The sequence below is a fragment of the Protopterus annectens genome, chromosome 8.part1 (genome assembly GCF_019279795.1).
Source record: "Protopterus annectens isolate FY-2018-M chromosome 8.part1, PAN1.0, whole genome shotgun sequence".
NCBI classification, from domain to species: domain Eukaryota; kingdom Metazoa; phylum Chordata; order Ceratodontiformes; family Protopteridae; genus Protopterus; species Protopterus annectens.
Window position 1 is genome coordinate 407348497 of NC_056742.1, and position 24933 is coordinate 407373429.

The 24933-nt window shown below is 45.1% G+C and overlaps 1 protein-coding gene across 2 annotated transcripts in view; it reads left to right on the plus strand.

The window, feature by feature from the left end:
* The window catches only part of HEATR3 (HEAT repeat containing 3), a 603471-nt gene that overhangs the window by 398874 nt on the left and 179664 nt on the right, over window positions 1-24933 (plus strand). For both annotated transcript variants that reach the window (XM_044081978.1, XM_044081979.1), the window contains one exon: window positions 11279-11361. In XM_044081978.1, coding sequence (XP_043937913.1) covers window positions 11279-11361 — 83 coding nt within the window. The remainder of the gene's footprint in view (window positions 1-11278; window positions 11362-24933) is intronic.

Below are 24933 nucleotides of genomic sequence, written 5' to 3' on the forward strand. Positions count from 1 at the left end.
CAGGGGCTCAAACCCCCTCCAAAAAATCTAGAGACAAGGAAAAGAACAAGGCCAGGAAGCAGTCTCCTGACAGACCTTCAGTTCCTGTGGGAGAACCACCTCTACTTCAGCTTCTTTCCCTCAGCTTTGATCTCTCTGTTTTTCACTGGAGCTGACTGTCCCTCTCCCAAAGTCTCCTATATTGGTGTCGCCCAGGCACCACTCCAGGCTGGGGTCGACAGCTTCTTCTGCCAGGTCCTCCCGGAACCTCTCAGAATTTGAGGTGGGACAGGCTGATGAGGAAATTTCTGAAAGCGCAGATTCAGTAGGGAGTTTTGCCAGCTCTGGCTTCCTCTGGAGCCATGAGTGCTCAGCTTACATTCATGTCTACTTCTCCTTCTCCGATCTTCAGTTTCGGAGCCCTCTGGTCCGAGGATCCTAAGTTTCGAGACATCGGAACTGATAGGTACCCGTACTTCGACACCGACCATCATCTTGTGTAGTTTGGCACTGGTGTTGTCGGGTCCATCTGACTCTCGGAGCTGTAGCTTTGACGTTTGGTCCGAGGGATTGGCTTCATCTGCCAAGCTTTCTGAAGCTGTCCCTTCCCCTCGACACCTCGCTGCTCGACAGTTTGGCTCCTACTCCAACTTCGGCTTCGGGAGCAGTGAGGGTTCATCTGGCTTCGACATCGATGCCCTTGGCCCCGATGGAGTTGCCCTTGGAGTCTCATTTTCCCTCTGCTTTTGAAGTCTCATCTCTCCCTCCTTTGGACCTGACCCCCCCCCCCCCTTCTGAGTTGGCCACGCCGGATCCCTCTCTCTCCTGTCGGCTGTGGGACAGCCTGTTCCAAGAAGCATGCAAGTGGCTTCTCTTCAGGAGCACACCAGGTCTTTCTACACCTTCCCAGAGCATCTGCTGAGGAGGTGCACCAAAAGCACACATGTAAAAGGAGGCACTTTGATTCCCCACTGGAATTCCTGACCGAAAACTTGGACTTTAGATGAAGGCGAAGGGTCCCCCAGATCCCCACCTGAGGATGTCTCCTTTGGGAATGTCATGGAGATCCTTCAACAGAAAGGTGGGGGGTCCATCCATAAACCTACCTCTGATGAGTCCATGTTCCTAGAAGCCTTTGGAACAGATCCATCTGCATCCTGGATTTCCCTCCTGCAGAGACCCCCTGATTGACTTGATATCCCACAGGCCTTGGAAGGAGCTAGACACGGTAAAGCCCCTACCAAAGTACCCGGATAAGATACTTGGCAACCCTCTGAATAGGCAGCACTGGACTAAGGGTGTCCCAGTCGATGCGATGGTGGTGGTAGCAGCCACAAAGAAAGAACTTGCCCAGAAGAGCTTCATCCCTTGTACAGGGAGTCTAGAGCAATGGACAGATTTGGTAAGCAGGTCTGCTCTTCAGTGACTTTTTCTGTGCGCACTCCGGATTATCTAACACTCGTGATCAGACTTCAGAGAGACCTTGTTAAGAAAATCTCTGATTCTGTCCTGTGTTCCATGTCTGAAGAGGACAAGATCTTCTCCTTCAGAATGTCCACCCTCCGCTCCTTCTCCAACACATCCATGAGGCTACTTTCGCATGTGGCAGAGGGTACCTCAAGGGCAGCCAGTTTGGGCGTTGCCATTGGGTGTCGTGCCTAGATGCGACTGTGTGAGTTCTTGGAACCCTTCAGGGCATCCTTTATCAACATGCCCTTTGACAGATCATCTCTTTTTAGTCCCACGGTTAGAGACGCATTCTCCCAGTGCGAGAAAGTCGGAAAGACCTTGTCTGCAATTGGAATACACTTTTCTACCCCACAATGGTCCTATACCAGGAATCAGAGTGGCGGTAAGAAGCTATGGTTTCGAAAGTCTGTGCTTTCCAGGACATGCAGGGAGACTTCTCAAAAGGCAGAGGGGGAAATAATTCCAGTGGCAGATGCTCTCCCGGTGACGGGGGGGGGGTCCAGGAAATCAGGGGTCTTGAGATACATTCCTGGACAGGCCCTTTCAGCAGTCCTGAGGGATTGCCCGACTGCTCTACTCTGGAGGCAGTCGGGAAACATCTTTCCTTACACCGAACATCCTGGGAAGCCATCAATGCCGATTGTTGGGTGTTGAAGATAATATCCAGAGGTTACATGATCCCATTCTTCAAATCCTTAAGTCCGACTCAAAACCTCCCTGATGTGCCATCCAATCAAAGGCAGGTGGCAGCCCTGGAAATCGCAAAGCTGCTGCAAAAGAGTCATCCAGTCTGTCCCCCTAGGCCAGTTCGGATCGGGCATCTATTCAAGATTATTTTTGGTACCACAGAAAACGTGGGACTTCAGACCAATTCTGGACCTCACTCCCCTAAACAAGTCGATTGCCAAACCAAAATTCTGAATGCTTACAATACTGTCCATTCTGCCTTTTCTGCAGGATGATTAGGTATGGTCTATAGGCCTTCAGGATGCAATTACCATGTCAAGATGGACAAACACTCTAGAAGGTTCCTTGCTTCCGGCTGGGAGCCAGTCGCTTTCAGTTCAGGGTACTCCCCTTTGGACTTGCCACAGCCCCCATGCTATTTACCAAAGTGATGGCAGTAGTTGCAGCTCACCTAAAACTGCTCAGATTCCATGTGTTTCCTTAGTTGGATGATTGACTCCTCACTGCTCTTATGAAGCATCAACTTCAAGCCAGGGATTATCTCCTTCAACTTGCCCTCTACCTTTAGGTTCATAGGTTCATACTAGGCTATCTGCCCTAGGGCATTTATAAGCCTAGCCAGAGTGTGTGTGGCTTTCACCACCCCTTAGGATGAGAATACTACGCCCTTTTAGGGTTTAGTTTACTGTGCCTCTGTCTAGTAGTGACACAGAGATGACCCCCGGTGTAAACCTACAATCTCCCATCCACTCGTCAAGATTTCTCTTGAAGAGAGTCAGTGAGGGGCTCTGCCTAACATGGACTGGGATTCTGTTCCAGGGTGTAGGGAGCCTGTGGGTTATGAATCTGTCTCTCCAGCATGTTCTATTTATTTCTGTGTTGAGGTTCAAATCTCTCGCTCTCGTGGCTCTGGTGGATTTGGATTTTCTGAGGTGGAGCATGTCCATTAATTCCGGATTGGACATGGCCTTGTACGTCAGGCATAGATAGCCTCTGAGTAGGCGGTATGCGACTGAATAGAGCTGGAGTTTCTTCAGCCGGGCAGCATATGACATATGTTTGAGACCCTTGATCCTCTTGGTGAGGTACTTTTGGGGTCTTTCTAACTGCTGCAGGTGTCGGGTAAGGTACATCCTAAATGGGGCATTGTACTCAATTATGAGCCTGATAAGGGAAGAGTATAGGGGCACAATGATCTCTGTTGATCTAAATGTGAATCCTTTTGTGATAAGGTGGGTAATATAGAAGGTCTTCCTAACCACCTTGGCAATGTGAGTGTCAAATGAGAGGTTACTGTCAACTTGGGTCCCTAGGTCCCTGATTACTTCTTCCATACTTAATGGATTACCACCTATGTGGTAATTTGTGGGTACTTTGTTTTTCCCAAAGGGTATGACTATACATTTTTTGGCGTTCAGTTTAAGGCCATGGCTCTGCCACCAGTTATCCGTTTCTATGAGGCCTTTGTGAAGGATGCTTGTGTCAGCTGGAGTATCAGTTATGGCGCCCAGTTTGCAGTCGTCTGCGAACTTTGTCAGCCACAATCCTCCTATGTTTGCTTGTACCTCGGAAAAATAAATGCCGAACAAGAGGGGTCCCAGGACCAAGCCCTGTGGGACACCGCTTGGCGTCCAGTCGGCTTAGAGTCTGACATGGCTCCAGCAATTCTGACCATGTGGGTTCTGTCCTTGAGCCAGTTTGCAACCCATCTTATGACATATGGGTTTACATTTAAGCTGGTGAGCTTGTCTATGATGCCTGAGTGGGGTATTGTGTCGAAGGCTTTTGCAAGATCAAGGTAGGCTGTGTGAACTGCCTTAACCTCATCAATGGCCTTAGTGACTGTTTCAAAAAAGTCGACCAGGTTCAAAAGGCAGGATCTGCCCTTGACAAAGCCGAATTGGGTAGGATCCAGTGTCTGTAGGTCCCCAATGTCTTTGTTTATGAGTTCCATAATGATCCTCTCCATAGCTTTGCAGACCAGGCTCGTCAAGCTTATGGGGCGGTAATTTCCAGGGTCCGTAGAAGCACCTCCTTTGTGGAGTGGGACCACTGTTGCTGTACGCCATTCTTTGGGTATGTATCCTGTAGTAAGGCTAAGATTAAACAGCAGCCTTATGTGCAGGTTTAGTTCCTCTTGGAGTTCATGTAGCATGCAACCCGGGACACTGTCTGGTCCCATTGATGCTGTGTTTTTAGCTTTGGAGAGGGCGGCTCTCACCTGGGCATCTGAGATGTCAGGGAGGCTACACTCTGGGATAGATATTCCTCCTTTTGGGGGGGAGAAATTTGCACTGAACCTGTCTGCCAGTATGTTGGCAATGTCTGTGGGTTCAGTGTATTTTTTGTCATTTTGGACCAACTCTGAGCATATCTGGGAGTTTCCACCCAGGTTTCAAACATAACTAAAGAAGGCCTTGTGATTGTCTTTAGTGTCTTTTGCGATTTTTCTCTCGAAGTTGGCCTTGAATGATTTTATGAGTGATCGTAGTTTTTTTGCTAGTACTGATCAGAGATGCCTTCCGTTTTAGGGATTTTGCTCTGTCATGTAGTAGCTTCCTCCTCCTGTTGGAAAGCTTGTTAATGGCTGGTGCCCACCAGACAGGATGCCTGCCTTTGGGGGAATGGGTCTTGGTTTTATTTGGGATTGCATGATCCATGCATTCTTGAAGGTGTCCGTAGAAAGTGTTTATAAAGGATTCAACGGTGTGGGCTGTGGTTTCCACTGGCCCAGGGGCCTTGAAGGATACCACTTCAGTCTTAAGAAGTGTGAAGTCAGCTTTTGAGAAGTTCTTCACTGTGGTCCTTTGTGCTGGGGGTGGGGGCGGGATGTGGATTTCCAGTGAGATTAATTTATGGTCTGATCTCACTAATGAGGGGTATACTTCCGGTGTGGAACATTGTGTCCCCATGTTTGTGATGATCAGGTCTAGTATATTATCTCCTTTTGTAGGAGTGGTGACTAGTTGTTCCATTGCATTTGAGTTTATGAATTCTAGGAACCTTTGGGCTAGGGTGTTGGGGCTTGAGTAATGCTCCCAGTCTATGTTTGGGTAGTTGAAGTCTCCCAATATGATGGTATTTGGAGAGACATTCATACTCTCCAGTGTCTTCAGGAAGGCTGAGTGGGGTTCCTGAGTTTGAGAGGGTGGTCTGTAGCATGCTACAAACTGTAGGGCAGTTTTACCTACGGTTAGTTGCACCTGGGTGGTCTCAGATGCTTTGTGCGTTGCCACTAACCTGGAGGTGTGGGTATCTTTGAATATGGATACTCCCCCTCCTTTTGTGGTTCAATCCAAGTTTTGAGGCTGAAAAGCATGATATGAGGTATAACCTGGTAGTGCTGGGGTGCTCTCAGGAGCCTTGAACCAGGTTTCAATCACTGCACAGACATCGATGTTCTTCATACTGTGGAGGGCTTTGAGAGCGTGCATCTTGAGGTTTAGACTTCTGGCATTGAGCAGCATTACCCTTAGTTTTTTTCCACTTGTGTTATCTAGGGAGGTGGGTTTGTCTTTTGAGCCTTGCCTAAAAAAGGCACTATGGGGGTGGCAAGAGCCTTGGCCAATATCCGGAAGCCCAGGGGTGACAGGTGCAAGCCATCCCTTGCGAAGCAGCATGGCTTGTCAAGCATGTCATCCCAAGCAGACAGACATTGGATCCCCTTAGAATGACACCAGTAATTGAGCCAGTTGTTAAAGCTGATCATTTTGTCTTTGTACTGTGGCATCATTCTTGGTGAAGGTAATATTCTGCTCAGGGTCAGGGTCATACCGGCCTGGGCTACATAATCTTAGAGCTCCTCTATGTCTCTTTTCATGTAGTCCAGGGAGGTACGTCTCAGGTCATTCACACCGGCATGGACAATGACTGAGTCATATTTGTACTTGCTTTGGAGTGACCTGAGTGCTTGTGTTATGTGGCGGATTCTAGAGCCCGACAGGCAGCTTACTGTAACCTTTTCCTTGTTCAGTCTGGTGAGCGGGATGTCAGTGTGCCTGACTATGGAGTCACCTATTACAAGTGTATCATTCATGTTGTATGGCCTTAAGGGCTGTGACTGTTTGGCACACTGACTTTGTGAACTATGTGTTGCATGTGCTATGTTTTGAGGTAGTGGTTGCTTGGATGTCTGCTTTGGAGGCCTCTCTTGTTTTGGTAGATTTTTAATTAGAGCCTCAGAGTATGTTTTTGTGTGTTTGTGTTTGGTTTGTAGTTGTGATAGGTCTATGTGAGACTGGGTTTGTGGTGTGTGTGGCTACCTTCTCCTCCTGACTGGTTTTGCCAGTACTGAGTCGAGGGAGCTCAGCCTCCAGTTTGGCTATATAGTTGCATCTCTCACATATATTTGTATTTGTTGGGAGGAGGAGAGTGTTGTCTGTGTACATGAGGCAGTTGTAACATTGCCTCAAGATTCCCAGATTCACCAGCTGAACTAGAGAGGACGCCAGTAATTGACCCTTCGACATGCTAGAATAGTGTAAGGGATTGCTGTGTAACTGAGACAGAAAGGACCTATAGGGAAATGGGTACTCAAGGGGATTGTAGGTGGATGTAGTGCTTTCTTTTTGTTTGAGTGCTTTACCTGTATAAAAATGCTTTAGGAGCAAGTGCTGGGCTTTTCAGATAGAGAATAGACTGTTTAGATTGAAAGTAGAGCAGCTCTAAGGGAAAAACTGAAGCGCAGTCTTAGCAGAGCCAGAAATAGTTTAAACTTGATTAACCGGCGCTGCCCGATGCTGCGCTATGCGCAACTTCGCGCAAAAGCGGGCTTTATAGCAGGGGGTTAGAAAGATCTAGGAAATGGCCCAAAACGGCCAATAAACTACAAGTTGCTGGACTGGAACCACTCCTTTAGGGACAAATAGGCTGCTCAGTGCTCCCCACTCCCACTGGTGAACAAAGAAGCTTCCTCCTATCCAAATAAGGATATGGACAACACAGGAACTATGACACAGCCCAGAGATCAGCAAAATCTGAAGACTGGACTATTCTAGTTCAGTAAAGGTGGGAAAACGGATTTTTTTTTTTTCTTTCACAAACAGATAAGAAATAGATACAGTAACAAACAGTAAATGCTTTAAATTGGCTAGCACACTTGAGTGTGTAGCCTACCAGTTAATTTAAGCAAAAACAAACTTTTAGAGTGCAAAACAGTTTAGAAGCAAACAGAAATACAGTGAATCAACTTGCAGAGCTAGTTTAGTAATAAAAATTCGCTTTTTAGGCAAGATACAGCAGTCGAAAATAGAAAGCCAGAAAAATTACTTATAAATCAATGGAAAGTCACTCTTTGCTGCTTGTAGAACTCTGCAGGACTCCACGAGGAGCTGTGCTGAGTCGTATACAAGCGCTAAAGCGGGCTTTATAGCAGGGGGTTAGAAAGAGCTAGGAAATGGCCCAAAACGGCCAATAAACTACAAGTTGCTGGGCTGGAACCACTCCCTTAGGGACAAATAGGCTGCTCAGTGCTCCCCACTCCCACTGGTGAACAAAGAAACTTCCTCATATCCAAATAAGGATATGGACAACACAGGAACTATGACACAGCCCAGAGATCAGCAAAATCTAAAGACTGGACTATTCTAGTTCAGTAAAGGCAGGAAAACAAGGATTTTTTTTTGTTTTTTTCACAAACAGATAAGAAATAGATACAGTAACAAACAGTAAATGCTTTAAATCGGCTAGCGCACTTGGGTGTGTAGCCTACCAGTTAATTTAAGCAAAAAACAAACTTTTAGAGTGCAAAACAGTTTAGAAGCAAACAGAAATACAGTGAATCAACTTGCAGAGCTAGTTTAGTAATAAAAATTCGCTTTTTAGGCAAGATACAGCAGTCGAAAATAGAAAGCCAGAAAAAATACCACGAGGAGTTGTGCTGAATCGTAACCATCAGTCTTTCAAAGTCCAAAATGGATCCAGTCCTGATCATCGACTTTATAGTGGCTCCACTGGACACAACACAAAGCATGGCCTTCCTTTCCCTAGACAGAATTCAGTCCATTCAGCTGCATGTAATTCAGATTCTTTCCGATCATCCTTCCCCCCGCCTTCCTTGTTCTCAGGGCATTGGGGTCGATGGAGACTACCATAACTCTTCTACAGATGGCTCGCCTTCACATTAGAATACTTCAGTGGACCCTTGCGGTGCATTGGTCCTTTCTCAAACTGCCCATGGACTGTCCCATAAAATGATCTCAAGTCTGCAAGGAGTCCCTCCTATGGTGGCTTCAGTCTCAGGATCTCTACTTAGGATGACCATTCATTCCCTTTCCTCCCAAGGCCACGGAGACCATGGACGCTTCCCAGCTCTGGTGGGAGGGCATTGGCTGGATTAGACGGTCCAAGGCACCTGGTCACCACAAGAGACCAATTTGCATATAAATGTCCTGGAGATGAAGGTGGTCCTTTTAGCATTGCAAGCTCTTCATGCCTCTCTTCCCATGGGGACAATTGCCATCCAGACAGACAACATGTCTGCGGTCTGGTACATCAACAAGCAGGGTGGAACCAAGTCTTACCGCCTGTGTTGAAAAGCCATGAGATTGTGGGGATGGGCGATCTTTAACAGCCATTTTCTAGTAGCAATGCACATTCCAGGGGAGTCAAACATTCTAGAGGACAAGCTCAGCAGAACCATTCTGATGCCTAACGAGTGGTCTCTACCCTTCAGTGGCAAACATGATCAGTAAGAAATGGAATCAACCTTGCCACGATCTCTTCACCTCTCCTTCCAATGCCAAGTACAACAAGTATTTTGCCATGATCCACCCTCCGGTGAAATCCCCAGCGACACTCTGATCCATGCTTGGCACCTCGGTCTCCTTTATGCCAATTCTTCTCTTCCACTGATGCACATAATTCCTCCAGAAAGCTCAGAGATCGAAGTGCAAAGTCATCCTCATTGCACCGTTCTGGTCTTGACAAGTTTAATTCCCCTTCCTGTGGTCTCACCTTGTGTGTCCACTTTGGACTCTCTATCCCATCCCGGATCTTCTGTCCCACCCTTCGGACAATCACCATCTAGCTGTTCTCAGCCTGAAGCTAACCACTTGGCTACTCCACTTCTGTTGATGGCTAGAGCTCCAGGAAAATTTACTCCAGCAAATGGAAGAGATTTTCTATTTAGGTGCGACAGCATCAGTTAGACCCTTTCACGGCTTCTGTTCCCCTATTGTGGATTTCTTGGCTCACATCTTTAACAGTGGAGCTAGTTTTTCTACAGTCAAGGTGCAGTTGGCAGCCTTTTCGAATTTCCATATTAGTGAAGACTACATCTTTGGCGTCCACAAAAATATGTAAGGCATTTTTGAGGGCACCTTTCTACTCTGGTCTCCACTCAAAGATCCTACGCCCCCCTTGGAATCTCATTTGTTGTTACAAGCCCTGGTTTCTGCCCCCTTTGAACCAGCTGCTATAGTTGATTTACAGTTTTGTCTTGGAAGACGGCCTTAGAGGCTATCCTCTCTGTTAAGAGGGTTTCAGAACTTCAAGCCTTAATATCCTTCCATGAGGGCCACTCAGGGGTTTTGTAGCTGGGGACACTGTCCCACAGGTTGAAGACCAAATGACAACAACTTTAGATAAAAAAGTAGTTCCTTCTGAGCTATTGCATCATTTGTCTTCAACCCCCCTTTCCCCCTTCTTCAGGTCCTGGGAGGACTTGGCAGAGGTACACTCAGGTCTCTCACACTACTATATCATTCGAGCCCCTGATGTATTCTGCTGTATGGTGTGACTGATGCGTGGTTGTGTTTTGGTATTGGCATTTTTCTCATCAGCAGCAAAGTCAATCTGAGGGGTGGAGGGAGAGTGAGGCTTGAGTATACGGCCGGGTTGGATCCGAGGATGGATCTGAAACTCACAGGTTGAAGACAAATGAAGCAGCAACTCAGATGGAACATTATGGTAAGAACATAACTTTTTTATTTCATGTAATGCAACGTTTATGTTTTATTTATATAATCTAGTAGAATGTACTTTTGTATACTTGCATGTTACTCTGCACATTCTTTTTCAGCCATGCCTTGGGGGTAAGAAGGATCTCTTGTACTTGTTTAGAACTTTGAAAAAGTTTGTGCTGTGTTTTTTTCAAGGATGACACATTTTGAATAGACCCATGTTTTTAAAATTTTTTATGTGCCTTTCTGTCCAGTGCTAACCTGTTTTGCTAGCACTCTATTGACCCATTTTTCCCAGAGTCCTACATGATGTTAACATTCCATGGCACTTCCTGGAAGGCATCTTCTGTTTGTAGGAGGAACATCTTATTGTTAACCTCATCATTTGTGCCAAGCACTAACGACTAGAGGCAAATGCTGGCTGATGGTTATATATATTGGTTTAGAGTTTCTCCTTATTTGTTACTCCCACTCATTGCTTACTAGTATAGTGCAAAGCCTAAAATATTTGGTCTTGTATACAAGTTCAGAGGTTAATACTAGGCTGACTGCTCTGAAGGGCCATTTTAAGCCTAGCCAGTAACTCGAGGTCAAAATTAAAACCTATACCTTATGTTTATGAAGTAAAGACCTTAACCATTATGCCGGATCCACTGTTGGGAACCCCAGCTAGACAGCAAGCACATTTTGGCTGCTTGTAGTCATGTTCTTTGTGTATGAACATATTGTCGCCTGTGTGCAGCGCATGCGATGCAGACATTTTCCACTTTTACCCCCCCCCCCCCAGGATGTCTAAACCAACATCATTCACTTACTCCTATCCTTCCGTTGCTGGTGTCTGTATTGACAGGCCCCAATAAGTGAACCTAGGTCACCTGACTCACAGTTGGGGCTTTAACCCTTTATAACATGTTGCCAGCCTCATTTTTATTTACATGTTATATATGATCATCTTTTTCAGTCTCGTTTGCTCTTGATGAACTAACCAGCAATTTGTATTGTCACTGCAGTCTGCATGCAAGTAATTTTGTATACAAATGCCATGTATGTGTTCTGAAGTCTTTGCACCTTGCATTTATCTGTATACATATGTAATCTGGAACACTGCACCCCAGGACTTCCTTGGGGACCTACCTATTTACCAAAGTGAAATTAGTATGTCAGTAAGTAATGTTGGTGCATCCAGTACTTTTTGTAGATTGAGATACTTAAGTTCTTCTTGCAAACTCTGCCTTCTTTAGGTAATAGACAAAACAGCTTTTCCGAATAATGCTGCAGTAGATGTCTGCCTTTCGAGTCCATCTTGGAGATCATTAGAGAAAAGGTAAGAATCTGGTAGATGTGACTCTATTTACTGTCTTTTTCTGTTTAGCAGTGTTTTATTTATTTTCTTCACATGTGAAATAGTATGGATTTATAAAATTTGTTGAATTTATGTAAAAATGTTTTATTTACTTGTATTTGTTAGCTGGGAAGTGAACGGGTGTGTTGCAGGTCCTTGTCAGTTGTAATTTAGGTAACAAGATGAAAAGTAGACGCTATATATTTTTGGAGTTGGAAAGAAACCAGAAGAAAACATGCACAGTCCTGGAGATGATGTGCAAATTGTATATAAGCAGTCAGCAGAAGTCAGAAATGAACTCTGGGACTGAGAGGCAGAAACTTGAACTATTCTACCATGCTACATGAAATTTCAGGTGCAAAGATAGACTAAGGGACTTCCCTTTTGTGGGAGGATGTCATCTGCTAAGTGAAGATGTCTGAGTAGTTCATTTCACCGTGATGTTCTTTGTGTTTCACTGTTGCAGTCATTACATTTGGGTAATCCTGCTGGCAGGTTGCCCTCAGCTGGCCTGAATTCCAAAGTCTTGGGTCCTGCGTCGGCTGCTGTCACCCCCTCCCTGACATCAGGTCGTCAGGGGTATAAAAGAAGTAGCTGACGCCATTTTCTTCAGTCTTTCTTGCCGTGTGGTGCCCGAAGCAGAAGCAGTTCGCAAGTACCGGTCAGCCGACTCCTGAGATTTTCGTGTTTGAGATCCGAAGTCTTCAATAAAGCTAAGTACCCCGTTGGGGAAACTTTTTTCTTGCTCCAGACCGATGTCAGAAAAAGTTAATAACTGTATTTCTTCTGGTAAGCAAATACCTCATAAGGATTTTCATTCTTACTGTATTCCTTGCCTAGGCCCTGATCACAGCGTTACTGGTTGTTGGTTTTGTGCTGTATTTAACCAACACACTATTAAGCGTCGGTATGATTTTGCTTTAAACTTTTTTGGACACCAGTTTAATTATCCTGAAATGTCGGATAGCCATCCGATAACTGGAGTTTACAAAAAACGCAAAGAAAAGGATAGAGAAAAACAACCGAGGCCCAAAACCGACGATGAAGCTTCTCCTAAGCCAATCACCGGTTCGCCGGTTTTCAGTGAGGCGCTTTCGCAGCCCATGATGCCCACTACTTTAGAGTCACAGCCCACTACCGACTCCCATGTGGAGTCGGCCATGCCACTGGATACTCAAGGTATTGGAGCTTCGTTCGTTAATCCCTCAGATGGGTCCTGAGCCCCTGAGCAGGTACTGGCTTCTGAGGATGTATTCAGACCTAAACATCTTTACATTAAAACAACTTCAGCTTCAAAGACAAAGGCTAAAGCTCCTTCTAAAGTAAAGAAACAAACTCAAGAGCCACGTGGATAGGCCTCTATGTCCAAAAAACAGATGCTCAAGATGGCCGAAGACTTGATTACCTTGATCAAGGGTTCCCATCCCCCTCCTGTTAAGAGGCCTAGGCAAGACACTGACTATGAATCTTCAGATCAGGTTTCTATTTCTTCTGATTCCTCTTCTGATCAGGGATATTCTCTTCCCCCCATGAGGATTCTGATGCTGAAGAATCTATTCCTTCAGCATCTCCTCCTGAGGACTATTCCTTTGGGGAAACCTTGCATACCATGAGGGAGCATTTCCACTAGGAGAGCCAAGATTTTTCAGAGTCTAAAAAGAGGCTCAGGGATTTTCTTTTACTGCCTCAGCACAGGCCTCTAGCCATTCCACCTGTGTTAGACATTGTAGATGTGTTTTCGGAGTCTAGTCTAGACACCTGGCTCCTTACCCCCAGCCCCTGTTAAGCCTGACAGATATTACAGGGTTCCTGACTCACACAAATTTCTTTTTAAAAACCCTGCTGCTGACCCACAAACTATTTCACAGGTTCCAAAGGGAGTTAAGGCTTCCATGGCAAAAAACCCAACCCCCTCTGACAGAGATTCAAGGGCACTGGATAGATGGGGGAAAAAAGGTTTACATATCTGCAACTTTGGCTGTAAGGGCCTTAAACTGTCAATTTCATATGCTTAAGTATCAGCAACATGTCATGGGATTGCTTAAACATAAAATGTTGTTAAATACTGAATGTGCAGAAAACAAGGAAATGCAGAATTTATTGTATGCAGCAGAACAAGTTGGAAAACATACTTTGCAATGTGGTTTTGATTCTTTGGAGGCCTCCTGCAGGGCAGCAGCTACAGGTTCTGTAATTAGGAGGCATGCTTGGTTAAAGGAACAAAATCTGCCTGATCATGTTAAAGTTAAATTACTAGATGCACCTTTACAGCATGATACTTTGGTGTTAAGGCAGAAGAGGTGTTAAAGAAAATGGAGGACAAAGCTAAATCTATGCAAACTATCAAAGAATTTTTACAAGTACAGCCACCTAGGTTAGTAGACACTGGCCTACAGAAAATTGGTCCTTTCCTGTGTCAGACAGACCTCAAAGGGGCAGACCCAGACACCCTAGGGGCAGATCCCAGGCACAAGGTTCTTACAGACCCAAGCAATGGGGTGCTTCTACCTCCAAAGCTGGAGAAGACAGATCACAAACATACAGAAAACAGTTTCAATGACTTCCCCCCGCCTGCACCAAGCACTTATCTTCTGGCAGCACCCTTAGGGTGAAAATTAGCACTTTTTGCATAAAATTGACACATCATAACCCAGGACAAATGGGTTCTAAACATAGTGTCACAAGGCTACAAGTTCCATTTCCATACTCTGCCAAAGGCAAACTGCTTGCCAGATCTGCCAAAAAATCAATGGGCAGAGGCACAAAAACAAGTCACATCCCTCACGGACATGGGGGCCATTCAACAAGTACCACAGCAAGAGCAGGGACAAGGATTTTACTCAAGACTGTTCTTGGTACCCAGAAAGGACAAGGCCTGGAGGCCAATACTGGACCTATCTATTCTGAACACTTTCCTGGATATTCCAAAATTCAAAATGCTGACCTTGCAACAGCTTCTGCCCATGCTGGGCAAGAATGCTTGGCTTGTGACTTTGGACCTAAAGGAGGCATACCTGCATGTTCCAGTCAGACAACCATGCAGAAGATACCTCAGATTCAAGGCAGGTTCAATGCATTACCAATTCTCTGCACTGCCCGTTGGCTTATCTACTGCGCCCAGGGTCTTTACAAAGTGCCTGGCACCAGTAATTGCATTCTGCAGACAAAGAGGAATACAGATATACCCTTACTTGGACGACTGTCTCATTCAAGCAGAGAACAAGGACATTCTTTTTCAGCATCTGGCGTTTGTGAAAAGACTTCTAACATGCCTAGGATACACAGTCAACAAAAAGAAATCAAAACTAGTACCCTCACAAGAGATTACATTCCTGGGTGCAAGCTTGAATACAACTGCCCAGATGGCTTATCTCACGCCAGACAAACGAAGGCAACTGACTACCTATTTCAAAATGTTGGCAATAAAGACCCAGTTATCTGCAAGAAAAATTCTGTAGGCTTTGGGCTTCATGGCATCCTGCATCCTACTAATTCCATATGCAAGACTGCATATAGAGAAACTTCAGTGGTACCTAAAACGTGTTTGGACTCAACATTCACACAGTCTGGAAACAGTCATTACTCATCCCCTGCCTGCAACAGGAGTTTCGATGGTGGGCAAAGGCTTGTCACCAAAACAAGGGACAGCCATTCACATTACCTCCAACCAGGCAGACACTAACAGTGGATGCATCAGACTATGCCTGTGGAGCTAACATGGCAGGAAGAGGCATTCGGGGCACATGGTCCTCAAACCAAATGCATCTACATATCAATCAAAAAAAGATGTTAGCTGTGCAAATTGCCCTGACAGCCTTCAAGGACCAACTTCATCCGGGACAACTACTGATAAAGACAGACACCACAGTCATGTGGTATATAAACAAGCAGGGGGGCACACATTCTTACCGCCTTTGCAGACTAACCATGACCTTGTGAGACACAGCTTTGACTTACCAAGTACATCTGCAGGCACAATTCCTGCCATGAAAGGAAAATACTCTGGCAGACGAACTAAGCAGAAACCTCATGGATCCCCACGAGTGGAAACTGGATCCACAAGTCTTCAGCATGATAACAAGGAAATGGGGATGCCCAGATATAGATCTATTTGCCTCCCATCTCAATTACCAACTAAAAAGATTCTGCACAAGGACTTATCACAGACAAGCATGGAAAGTGGACGCCCTGTCTTTCAGCTGGAAAAAACTATCAGTATATGCCTTTCCTCCACTGCCTCTACTCCCCAAGGTGCTCCTAAAGGTCAGACAGGAGAAGCCAAAGATGATACTGATTGCCCCAGACTGGCCACGCCAGTACTGGTATCCAATACTAAGGAACTTATCTCTATACCCAGCTTGGCCCTTACCTCAAATACCTCGACTACTGTCCCAGCAAAACAATCAGATCATTCACAGCCAACTCAGGACATTAAACTTGGCAGCATGGCGGATAATGTAGTCATACGAAAAACACTTCTCAGTAAAGCTGTGATGGATGTCATTCTGGAAGCCAGAAAGCCTAGCACTAGGAAGTCTTCTGCTGGAAAATGGAAGAGATTCTGTGCCTGGAACCAGGCACAAGGAACCGATACAGCGGTACCAAATATTCCTCAGATTTTGTCATACTTAACTGAGATGCTGGACAAAGGCCTATCTTTTTCATCAATTAAAATTCATGCCTCTGCCATTTTGGCTCATTGCAATACAGAGCCACCACTTTTTTCTTATCCTTTATTAAGGCAGTACCTCAGAGGAGCCAAAAATTTAAGGCCCCCAAGGAGACTACCAATTCCTGCATGGGACCTCAACTATGTCTTGGAAAAACTCACCCTACCTCCTTTTGAGCCAGCGGCTACTGCTGACATGAAGTTTTTATCTTTAAAACAGCGCTGCTCTTAGCAGTTACTTCTGCAAGACTAGTTTCAGAGCTACAGGCACTCATGACTGTGGAACCTTTCATCATTTTTCATCCAGACAGGGTCTCCCTGAGGACAAACCCAACAGTTATGCCTAAAGTAGTGTCCAGTGTGGTGCTTAACCAAGCCATCCATCTGCCTACCTTTTACCCAAATCCACAGAACAAGGGGGAGAGAATTCTGCATTCTTTGGATATACACAGACAGCTTAGATTCTACTTGGACAGAACCAAAGCTTTCAGGAAGACAGAGCAATTACTAGTGACATATGCTGCAGGATCACAAGGAAAGCCTATCTCAAAGCAGACTATTTCTAAGTGGTTAGGACACTGCATTTGTTCCTGCTACTTAACCATGGCAAGCCAGCGCCTAAGGGAATTAGGCCTCATTCCACCAGAGCTGCAGCCACCTCAGCAGCCTTTCTCAGGGGAGTACCAACCAGAGACATTTTAGAGGCGGCTACTTGGAGTTCAGTGCACACCTTTACAAAGCACTATCATCTGCCACTCTACTCTAAATCCAGGGCAGGCTTTGCCGCTGCAGTTCTGCAGGGCCTCTTAGCTGCTCCTACTGCTGTGTAGTACCAGCCCCCCAACCATAGCTTTGGGACTCTACCCAAATGTAATGACTGCAACAGTGAAACACGAAGAACATAGTACAGTTGTGTACACTTAACATAAATGTAGATGTTCGAGTGTATTCACTGTTGCAGTCCAGGTTTCCCACCTTCCCCCTTTTTTCTTTTGGATCTTACCTTTTTTTCTCTGATTTATACTACCTGTGTGGTGTATTTGCTTATAGATGAAGGTAAAATTTATATTGGTGTATTTATATAAAGTTTGGCTACCCTTTTTGGGAGCACTTGACATCTGGGGCAAGAAAAACTGAAGAAAATGGCGTTGGCTACTTCTTTTATACACCTGACGACCTGACATCAGGGAGGGGGTGACAGCAGCTGACACAGGCCCCAAGACTTTGGAATTCAGGCCAGCTGAGGGCAACCTGCCAGCAGGATTACCCAAATGTAATGACTGCAACAGTGAATACACTCGAACATCTACATTTATGGTAAGTGTACACAACTGTACTTTCTGGATCTACTCTGTCCCATTTGTGTAAGCACCTGTGGGTTATAGTATGATGTTACCAATCAGCATGCTATGATAGCAAGATGTTAGTCCCCATACTGGGACCCAGAATCTATTACCATTACCACAGAATATTGCCAAGAAGCTGGAGTCATCTGAAATATCTTAGTCAGTTACAGCTTGTGTAACGGAATACCATTTTTTTACTCCAGTTTCTTGATATCATCTATTGTCTCCTTGCCAACTTTCCACCTCTGTCGCACGCTAATTTCCCCTGTTACCACTCATTTTTTGTTGTGATGGGTGCATTGTGTGTGTTGTCTTCAGACAGCATGGTAACTGAAGCCATCATTCATGGTTAGGGTTGCTGCTTAATAATTATCCATTCATTTCAGACAAGAGTCCTCTGTGTTATACCATTGTCATTACACATGCCCAATTTCGTACTTGTATGTGTCAGACAAGTCTGCTGAACCTAACATATCCTAGTTAATTTGTGAGAGATGCTGTGTCTCTAGCCTCCCTAAGAAGTCAGTTCTGCAGCATTTGGAACCCACATTTCCTCTCCCCAAATGGTGAGTGTGTTAAATGCAGGCCGCAGTTTGCCTCACATTCCCTGACAGGTACAACAGCACTGTTCCCCTTGTTGAACGTGGGTTGCAGATGGTGAAGTTGGGCGTTTCCTTTGATGCTCCAGTGATAATGGGCAGCTGAAGTGCTGTCTTTAGTTTAAACTAAGGAAAGATGTGACAAGACCCCTAAGGATAGAGTGGATCCTGATGGAGACTTAAAAATTCAGGGAATAAACTTGGTGATGAGTGTTTGATAGGAAAATGTAAAACATACACGTCAGAGTCCCCTCACGGGACCTTTTGGTACTATCACTTTATTTTACCCCAGTTGTCTCTTCGTACAGCCTGCCCTCCTGGCAGCTCTGCCTATTGAGTCTCCTACTTAAATGTGTCCATAGTGTGGCTGCATGCAGCAGAGTCTGTGTAGGGTGGTGGGATGCAGTGGAGTCTTCCAGGCCAAGATATTCTGTAGTTTTTAATTTTTTGCCAAATGCAGTGAAATATCTAGGTAACCCTATGTACACTCTTCCATGTTAGTGTGTGTGTGTTTAAAATGCTTTCATTGTCGGCAGGTGGCTGTCCTGACTGCTGGGCTGCATGTTTCCTTTAATGTCTGCTATGGGCAGCAGTGCCACGTCTCATTCATACCATCTTGTATTGTTGTTGAACAGTAGCTCTGTCACTATTGTGTCAGACCTTGTATGCCAGACACAGGTCACTACTTAGGAGTCTGCAGGATGCCAAGTATAGTGATGGCTTTGAGTCTGTCCGTGTAGGGCATATTGTTTAGGCCTTGTATACTTTTAGTAAAGTATCTCTGCTGGTGTTCCAGTTGTGTTGCATGTGTCTGGACTGTTATGTGCCAAAGGGTGCATTGTACTCCATGATTAGCCTATTGAGGGCTGAGTAAAGGGGGCAGTGACCTTACTAGATGTAGACACAGTACATTCGTTTTTAAGCTGCACAATTTAGAGGGGCTTTCATACAGCATGGACACTTATTGGTTGAAAGGTCACTGTCCACGTATGTTCTCAAATCCCAGACAATTGCATCAACTCTTAGGAGCATATTGTCACTGTAGTAATTCCCCAAGGTAGATGACCTCCCAAAGGATATGATAATGCATTTTTTGACATTTAGTTTCAGGCCATGATTATTGGCACCAATAGTTTGGGACAAATCTTCCTACAAGATGGCCTAGTCATGTGAGGATTCAGTGATTGCTCCTAGCTTGGAGTCATTGCAAACTTAGATAGCCAGAGCCTTTTGGTATTGGCTTTTACTTAAGACAGGTAGATGCTAAACAGTATAAGTCCCATTGTTGAACCTTGAGGGATTCCACTGGTGACTGGTCTCTTTGTGGAGGTAGCTTCCCCTATTTTGAGCTCCTGCATCTTATCTGTGAGGCAGTGGGTGACATAGGGGTTTATTCAAAGTTTATTTAGCCTTTCTGTTATGCCCAAGAGGGGCATTGTATCATAAGTCTTGGTCAGGTCGAGATGGACAGTGTGTGCCATTTTACCTTAATTTGTTGCTTCGGTGACCTTTTCAATGAAGTCCACCAGTTTGAGTAAGCATGAGTTGCCCTTGACAAATCCAAATTGAGAGGAGTGCACTGTTTGGATGTTCCCTATGCCCTTATTGATTAGGTCCATGATTAAATGTTTCCGTGACTTTTCATATGAGGCTGGTCAGACTTATGGATCTGTAATTGTCTGGGTTTGTGGAAGGGCCTCCCTTATTCAGGGGAATGACTGTAGCTGTTCTCCTTTCACTTGCTACAAAACCTGTTTGGAGGCTGAGGTAGAACTGTGTTGTTGGGGGGGGGGGGTGCGACTAAATTGTGCTGCATGCTATTTAAAATGCATACAGGGATATTATCAGGACCCATTGATGCAGTGTTTTTACTTTTTGATAATGTTTTTAGGAGTTGGTCTATTGTGATAGCTGAAGGTGAGCTGGTTTGGGGTATATTTTGTGGACAGATGGAGGGGAGAGTGGGGTGAAGTTTGAGCTGCATTTATCAGCTAGTAGGTTCACTGTGTCTTCAGCCTCAGTGTAGCTAACATCATTCATGATACACTCATTATATTACTGTGTTGTGCTTCTGAGATTACATGCATAACTAAAAAAGCCTTGTGATTGTGTTTGACTTGGGTAGCTATACTAGCCTCTAAACGTGGATTTGGTGGATTTAATTAAGCTCTTGATTTGTTTATTTCAGTGACAAGGGCTGTATCTTTCTGGGAATTACTGTTCTTACTTTTGGCCAAACTTCTCTTTCTCATATTGTAAAGCTTATTGAAGTTATGTTTCCACCATGGAGGATTATTTCTGGGGTTTGCCCTGAGCTTGTTCCTACAGGATACAGCTGCTTGCATGCAGCTGTTTACTTGCTCGTATAGTGCGGTAGACTACATTTCCACATGTTCAGTGGAGTTAACTGGGTTTGGTAGGATTTGAATCTTGCTGGTGTTTCGCTTAGAGCAGGTAGCTTGCCTTAGAGAAATTTCTAAAGGCACCTTAGATAGAAGGGAGTATCTGGTTTCAATTTTATTTTAAAGGAGATAGCTTTATAGTCAGACCTAACTAGGGATGGTGCAAGATGCCCCTATATTAGTAAGGACAAAATCCAAGATTTTGTTTCGTCCCTAGCTGGTATTCTGACTGTTTGTTCCAGGGTGTTTGTAGTGACACAGTCCAGGATTCTCTTTGCTTGTGTACTAGTGGTGGTGTAGGTTTCCCCAGACTTGTAGGTTGGACAGTTTAGATCACCTAGGTAAATAGTATTGGGTTTAATATAGCGATTCTAGTTCCTGTAGCTAGGCATTGTGGCTTTTTTGGGTCATACAGAGAGTTCTGTAGCTAGCTAATATGTGGTACATGACCTTTCTGATAGTTATTTGTACATGAAGAATTTCTACTGCATTATGTTGCTTTAGCAGTCTTGATGCAAGTCTCTTCTTGATGTAGATTGAGGCACCTCCACTTGATGTTCATCATGTTTCACTGTTGCAGTCATTATTCTTGGGTTATCCTACTGGCAGGCTACCCGCAGTCGGCCTGAATTCCAAAGTCCTGGTCCAGCGTCGGTTGCTGTCGCCTCCTCCCTGACGTCAGTGCGCCAGGGGTATAAAAGATGCAGCCAACGCCATTTTCTTCAGTCTTTCTTGCCGTGCGGTGCCCAAAGCAAAAGCAGTTCGCAAGTGCCGGTCGGCCGACTCCTGAGATATTCACAATCGAATTTCAGATCCGAAGTCTTCATTAAAGCGAAGTACCCCATTGGGGAAACTTTTTTCTTGCTCCAGACCGATGTCCGAAAAAGTTAACAATTGTATTTCTTGTGGGGGGGAAGCAAATACCTCATAAGGATTTTCATTCTTACTGTATTCCTTGCCTAGGCCCTGATCATGACATTGCTAGCTGTCGGTTTTGTGCTAGATTTAACCAACACACTATTAAACGTCGGTACGATCTTTCCTTTCATTACTTTGGCCGAAGGTTTAATTATATAATGCCGTCGGAACAACCGACAACTGGAGTTTATAAAAAGCGCAAGGAAAAGGACAGGCATCCGAGGTCCAAAACCGATGACGAGGCCCCCGCTAGGCCAGTCGCCGGTTCTCAGTGAGGTGCTTTCGCAGCCCCTGACGCCCGCTACCTCAGAGCCACAGGCTGCTTCCGACTCCCACGTGGAGCCGACTAGGCCTCTGGATACTCAAGGTATTGGACCCTCGGAAACTATTCCCTCAGATGGGTCCGGAGCTGCTGAGCAGGCATCAGCTTCTGTCAAGCCAACCTCAGCTTCAAAGACTAAAACAGCTCTAAAGACAAAGAAACAAGTACAGCATTCTTCTGGACAGACTTCCATGCCTAAGAAACAGATGCTTAAAATGGCTGAAGACCTGATTACTTTGGTCAGGGGTTCCCATCTGCCTCCTGATAAGAGGCCTAGGCAAGAGACAGAATATGACTCTTCTGATCAGGTTTCAATTTCCTCTGATTCCTCTTCTGAACAGGGATATATTCTATTCCTCCCTATGAGGATTCTGATGCTGAAGAATCTATTCCTTCAGCCTCTCCTCCTGAGGATTATTCTTTTGGGGAAACCCTACGTACCATGAGGGAGCATTTTCACTGGGAGAGCCAAAATTACTCAGAATCTAAGAATAGGCTCAGAGACTTTCTGTTACTACCTCAGCACAGACCTCTTGCTATTCCACCTGTACTAGACATTGTAGATGATGTATTTTCAGAGTCCAGCCTGTCTCCTGACTCTTTACCCCCTGCAGCTGCTAAGCCAGACAGATATTACAGGGTTCCAGACTCTCATAAATTTCTATATAAAAATCCTGCTGCTGACCCCGAAACTATATCTCAGGGTCCCAAAGGGGGTCAAGGCTTCCACTGCAAAAAACCCTGTCCCCTCTGATAGGGATTCTAGGGCACTGGACAGATGGTGGAAAAAAGTTTACACTTCTGCTACCTTGGCTGTAAGGGCTTTAAATTGTCAGTTTCATATGCTTAAATATCAGCAATACTTAATGTCATTGCTTAAACAGAAAATGTTGACAAATTCTGAATGTTCAGATAAGGAAATGCAGGATTTATTGCATGCAGCTGAACAAGTGGGAAAGCATACTTTGCAATGTGGTTTTGATTCACTGGAGGCCTCTTGCAGGGCCGCTGTTACAGGTTCTGTCATTAGAAGGCATGCTTGGTTAAAGGAACAGACTCTGCCTGATCATGTTAAAGCAAAATTATTGGATGCTCCATTACAGCATGATACTTTGTTTGGTGTCAAGGCAGAAGAGGTGTTGAAGAAAATGGAGGATAAAGCGAAATCCATGCAGACAGTTAAGGATTTCTTACAGGTACAGCCACCCAGATTTAGCAGGAACTGGCCTGCAAAGAATTGATCCTTTCCAGTGTCTAAGACGGGCCACAAAGAGGCAGATACAGACACCCCAGAGGCAGATCTCAGCCCCAAGGCTCATACAGGCCTAAACAATGGGGTTCTTCTACCTCCAAAAGTGGAGAAGACAAATCACAACCATACAGGAAACAGTCCCAATGACTTTCCTCTGTCAGATCCAAGCACTTATCTTTAGGCAGCCCCCTTAGGGGGAAAACTAGCACTTTTTTCACCAAATTGGCACATAGTTACCCAGGACAAATGGGTCTTGAACATAGTGTCTCAGGGCTATAGGTTCCACTTTCACACCCTGCCAATGGCAAAAGGTATGCCAGACCTGCCACACAATCAATGGGTAGAGGCACAAAAGCAAGTTTCATCCCTTATGGACATGAGGGCCATTCAACAAGTGCCACAACAAGAGCAGGGTCAAGGATTTTACTCAAGACTTTTCTTGGTGCCCAGAAAGGACAAAGCCTGGAGACCAGTATTGGACCTATCTATACTAAACACATTTCTGAATGTTCCAGAATTCAAAATGTTGACTCTGCAGCAGCTACTGCCCATGCTGGGCAAGAAGGCTTGGCTCGTAACTTTGAACCTAAAAGAGGCATACCTGCATGTCCCAATCAGACAATCTTGCAGAAGATACCTTAGATTCATAGCTGGCTCAATGCACTACCAATTCTCTGCACTGCCCTTTGGCTTATCTACTGTGCCCAGGGTCTTCACAAAATGCCTGGCACCAGTAATTGCATTTTGCAGACAAAGAGGAATTCAAACATATCCTTACTTGGACGACTGCCTTATTCAAGCAGAGAACAAAGACATTCTACAAAAGCATCTGGTGTTTGTAAAACGAAAATAAATCAAAACTAGTACCCTCTCAAGAGATAATATTCCTGGGTGCAAGCTTAAATACAACTACCCAGATGGCATAACTCACGCCAGACAAACAAAGGCAACTGACTTCTTACTTCCAAATGTTGGCACAAAGACCCAGTTATCTGCAAGGAAAATCCTGCAGGCTTTGGGCTTCATGGCATCCCGCATTCTGCTAATTCCATATGCCAGACTGCATATGAGGAAACTACAATGGTGTCTAAAAAGTGTTTGGACTCAACATTGCCACAGCCTGGAAACATTAATTACCCTCATTCCCTGCCTGCAACAGGAGTTTCGATGGTGGGCACAGGCCTGTCACCACAACAAGAGACAGCGATTCACTTTACCCACAGCCAGGCAGACACTAACAACGGATGCATCAGATTATGCCTGGGGGGGGGGGGGGGTCACATGGCAGGAAAATGTATTCAGGCTACATGGCCCGCAAGCCAGATGCATCTTCATATCAATCAAAAAGAGATGCTAGCTGTTCAGAATGCCCTGACATCTTTCAGGGATCTACTTCATCCAGGACAACTACTGATAAAGACGGACAATACTACAGTCATGTGGTACATAAACAAACAGGGAGGCACACGTTCAGCATTGACTTATCAAATTCACCTGCAAGAACAATTCCTGCCAGGAAAAATAAATACTCTGGCAGACGAACTAAGCAGAAACCTCATGGATCCCCACGAGTGGAAACTGGATCCACAAGACTTCAGCATGATAACAAGGAAATGGGGATGCCCAGACATAGATCTATTTGCCTCCACTCACAACTGCCAATTACAGAGATTCTGCACAAGGATTTATCACAAGCTAGCATGGAAAGTGGACGCCCTATCCTTCAGCTGGAAAAACCTAATATTATATGCCTTTCCTCCACTGCCTCTCCTCCCCAAGGTACTCCTAAAGGTCAGACAAGAGAAGCCAAAAATGATACTGATTGCCCCAGACTGGCCACACCAGCACTGGTACCCAAGCCTAAAGAACTTGTCTCAAGGTCCAGCCTGGACATTGCCTCAAACTACTCACTTACTGACCCAACAAAACAATCAGATCCTGCACAGCCAACTCAGGACCTTAAATCTGGCAGCATGGCCGGATAATGTAGCCATTCAGAACACTCCTCTTTCAAAAGTAATCATGGATGTTATCTTGGAGGCTAGG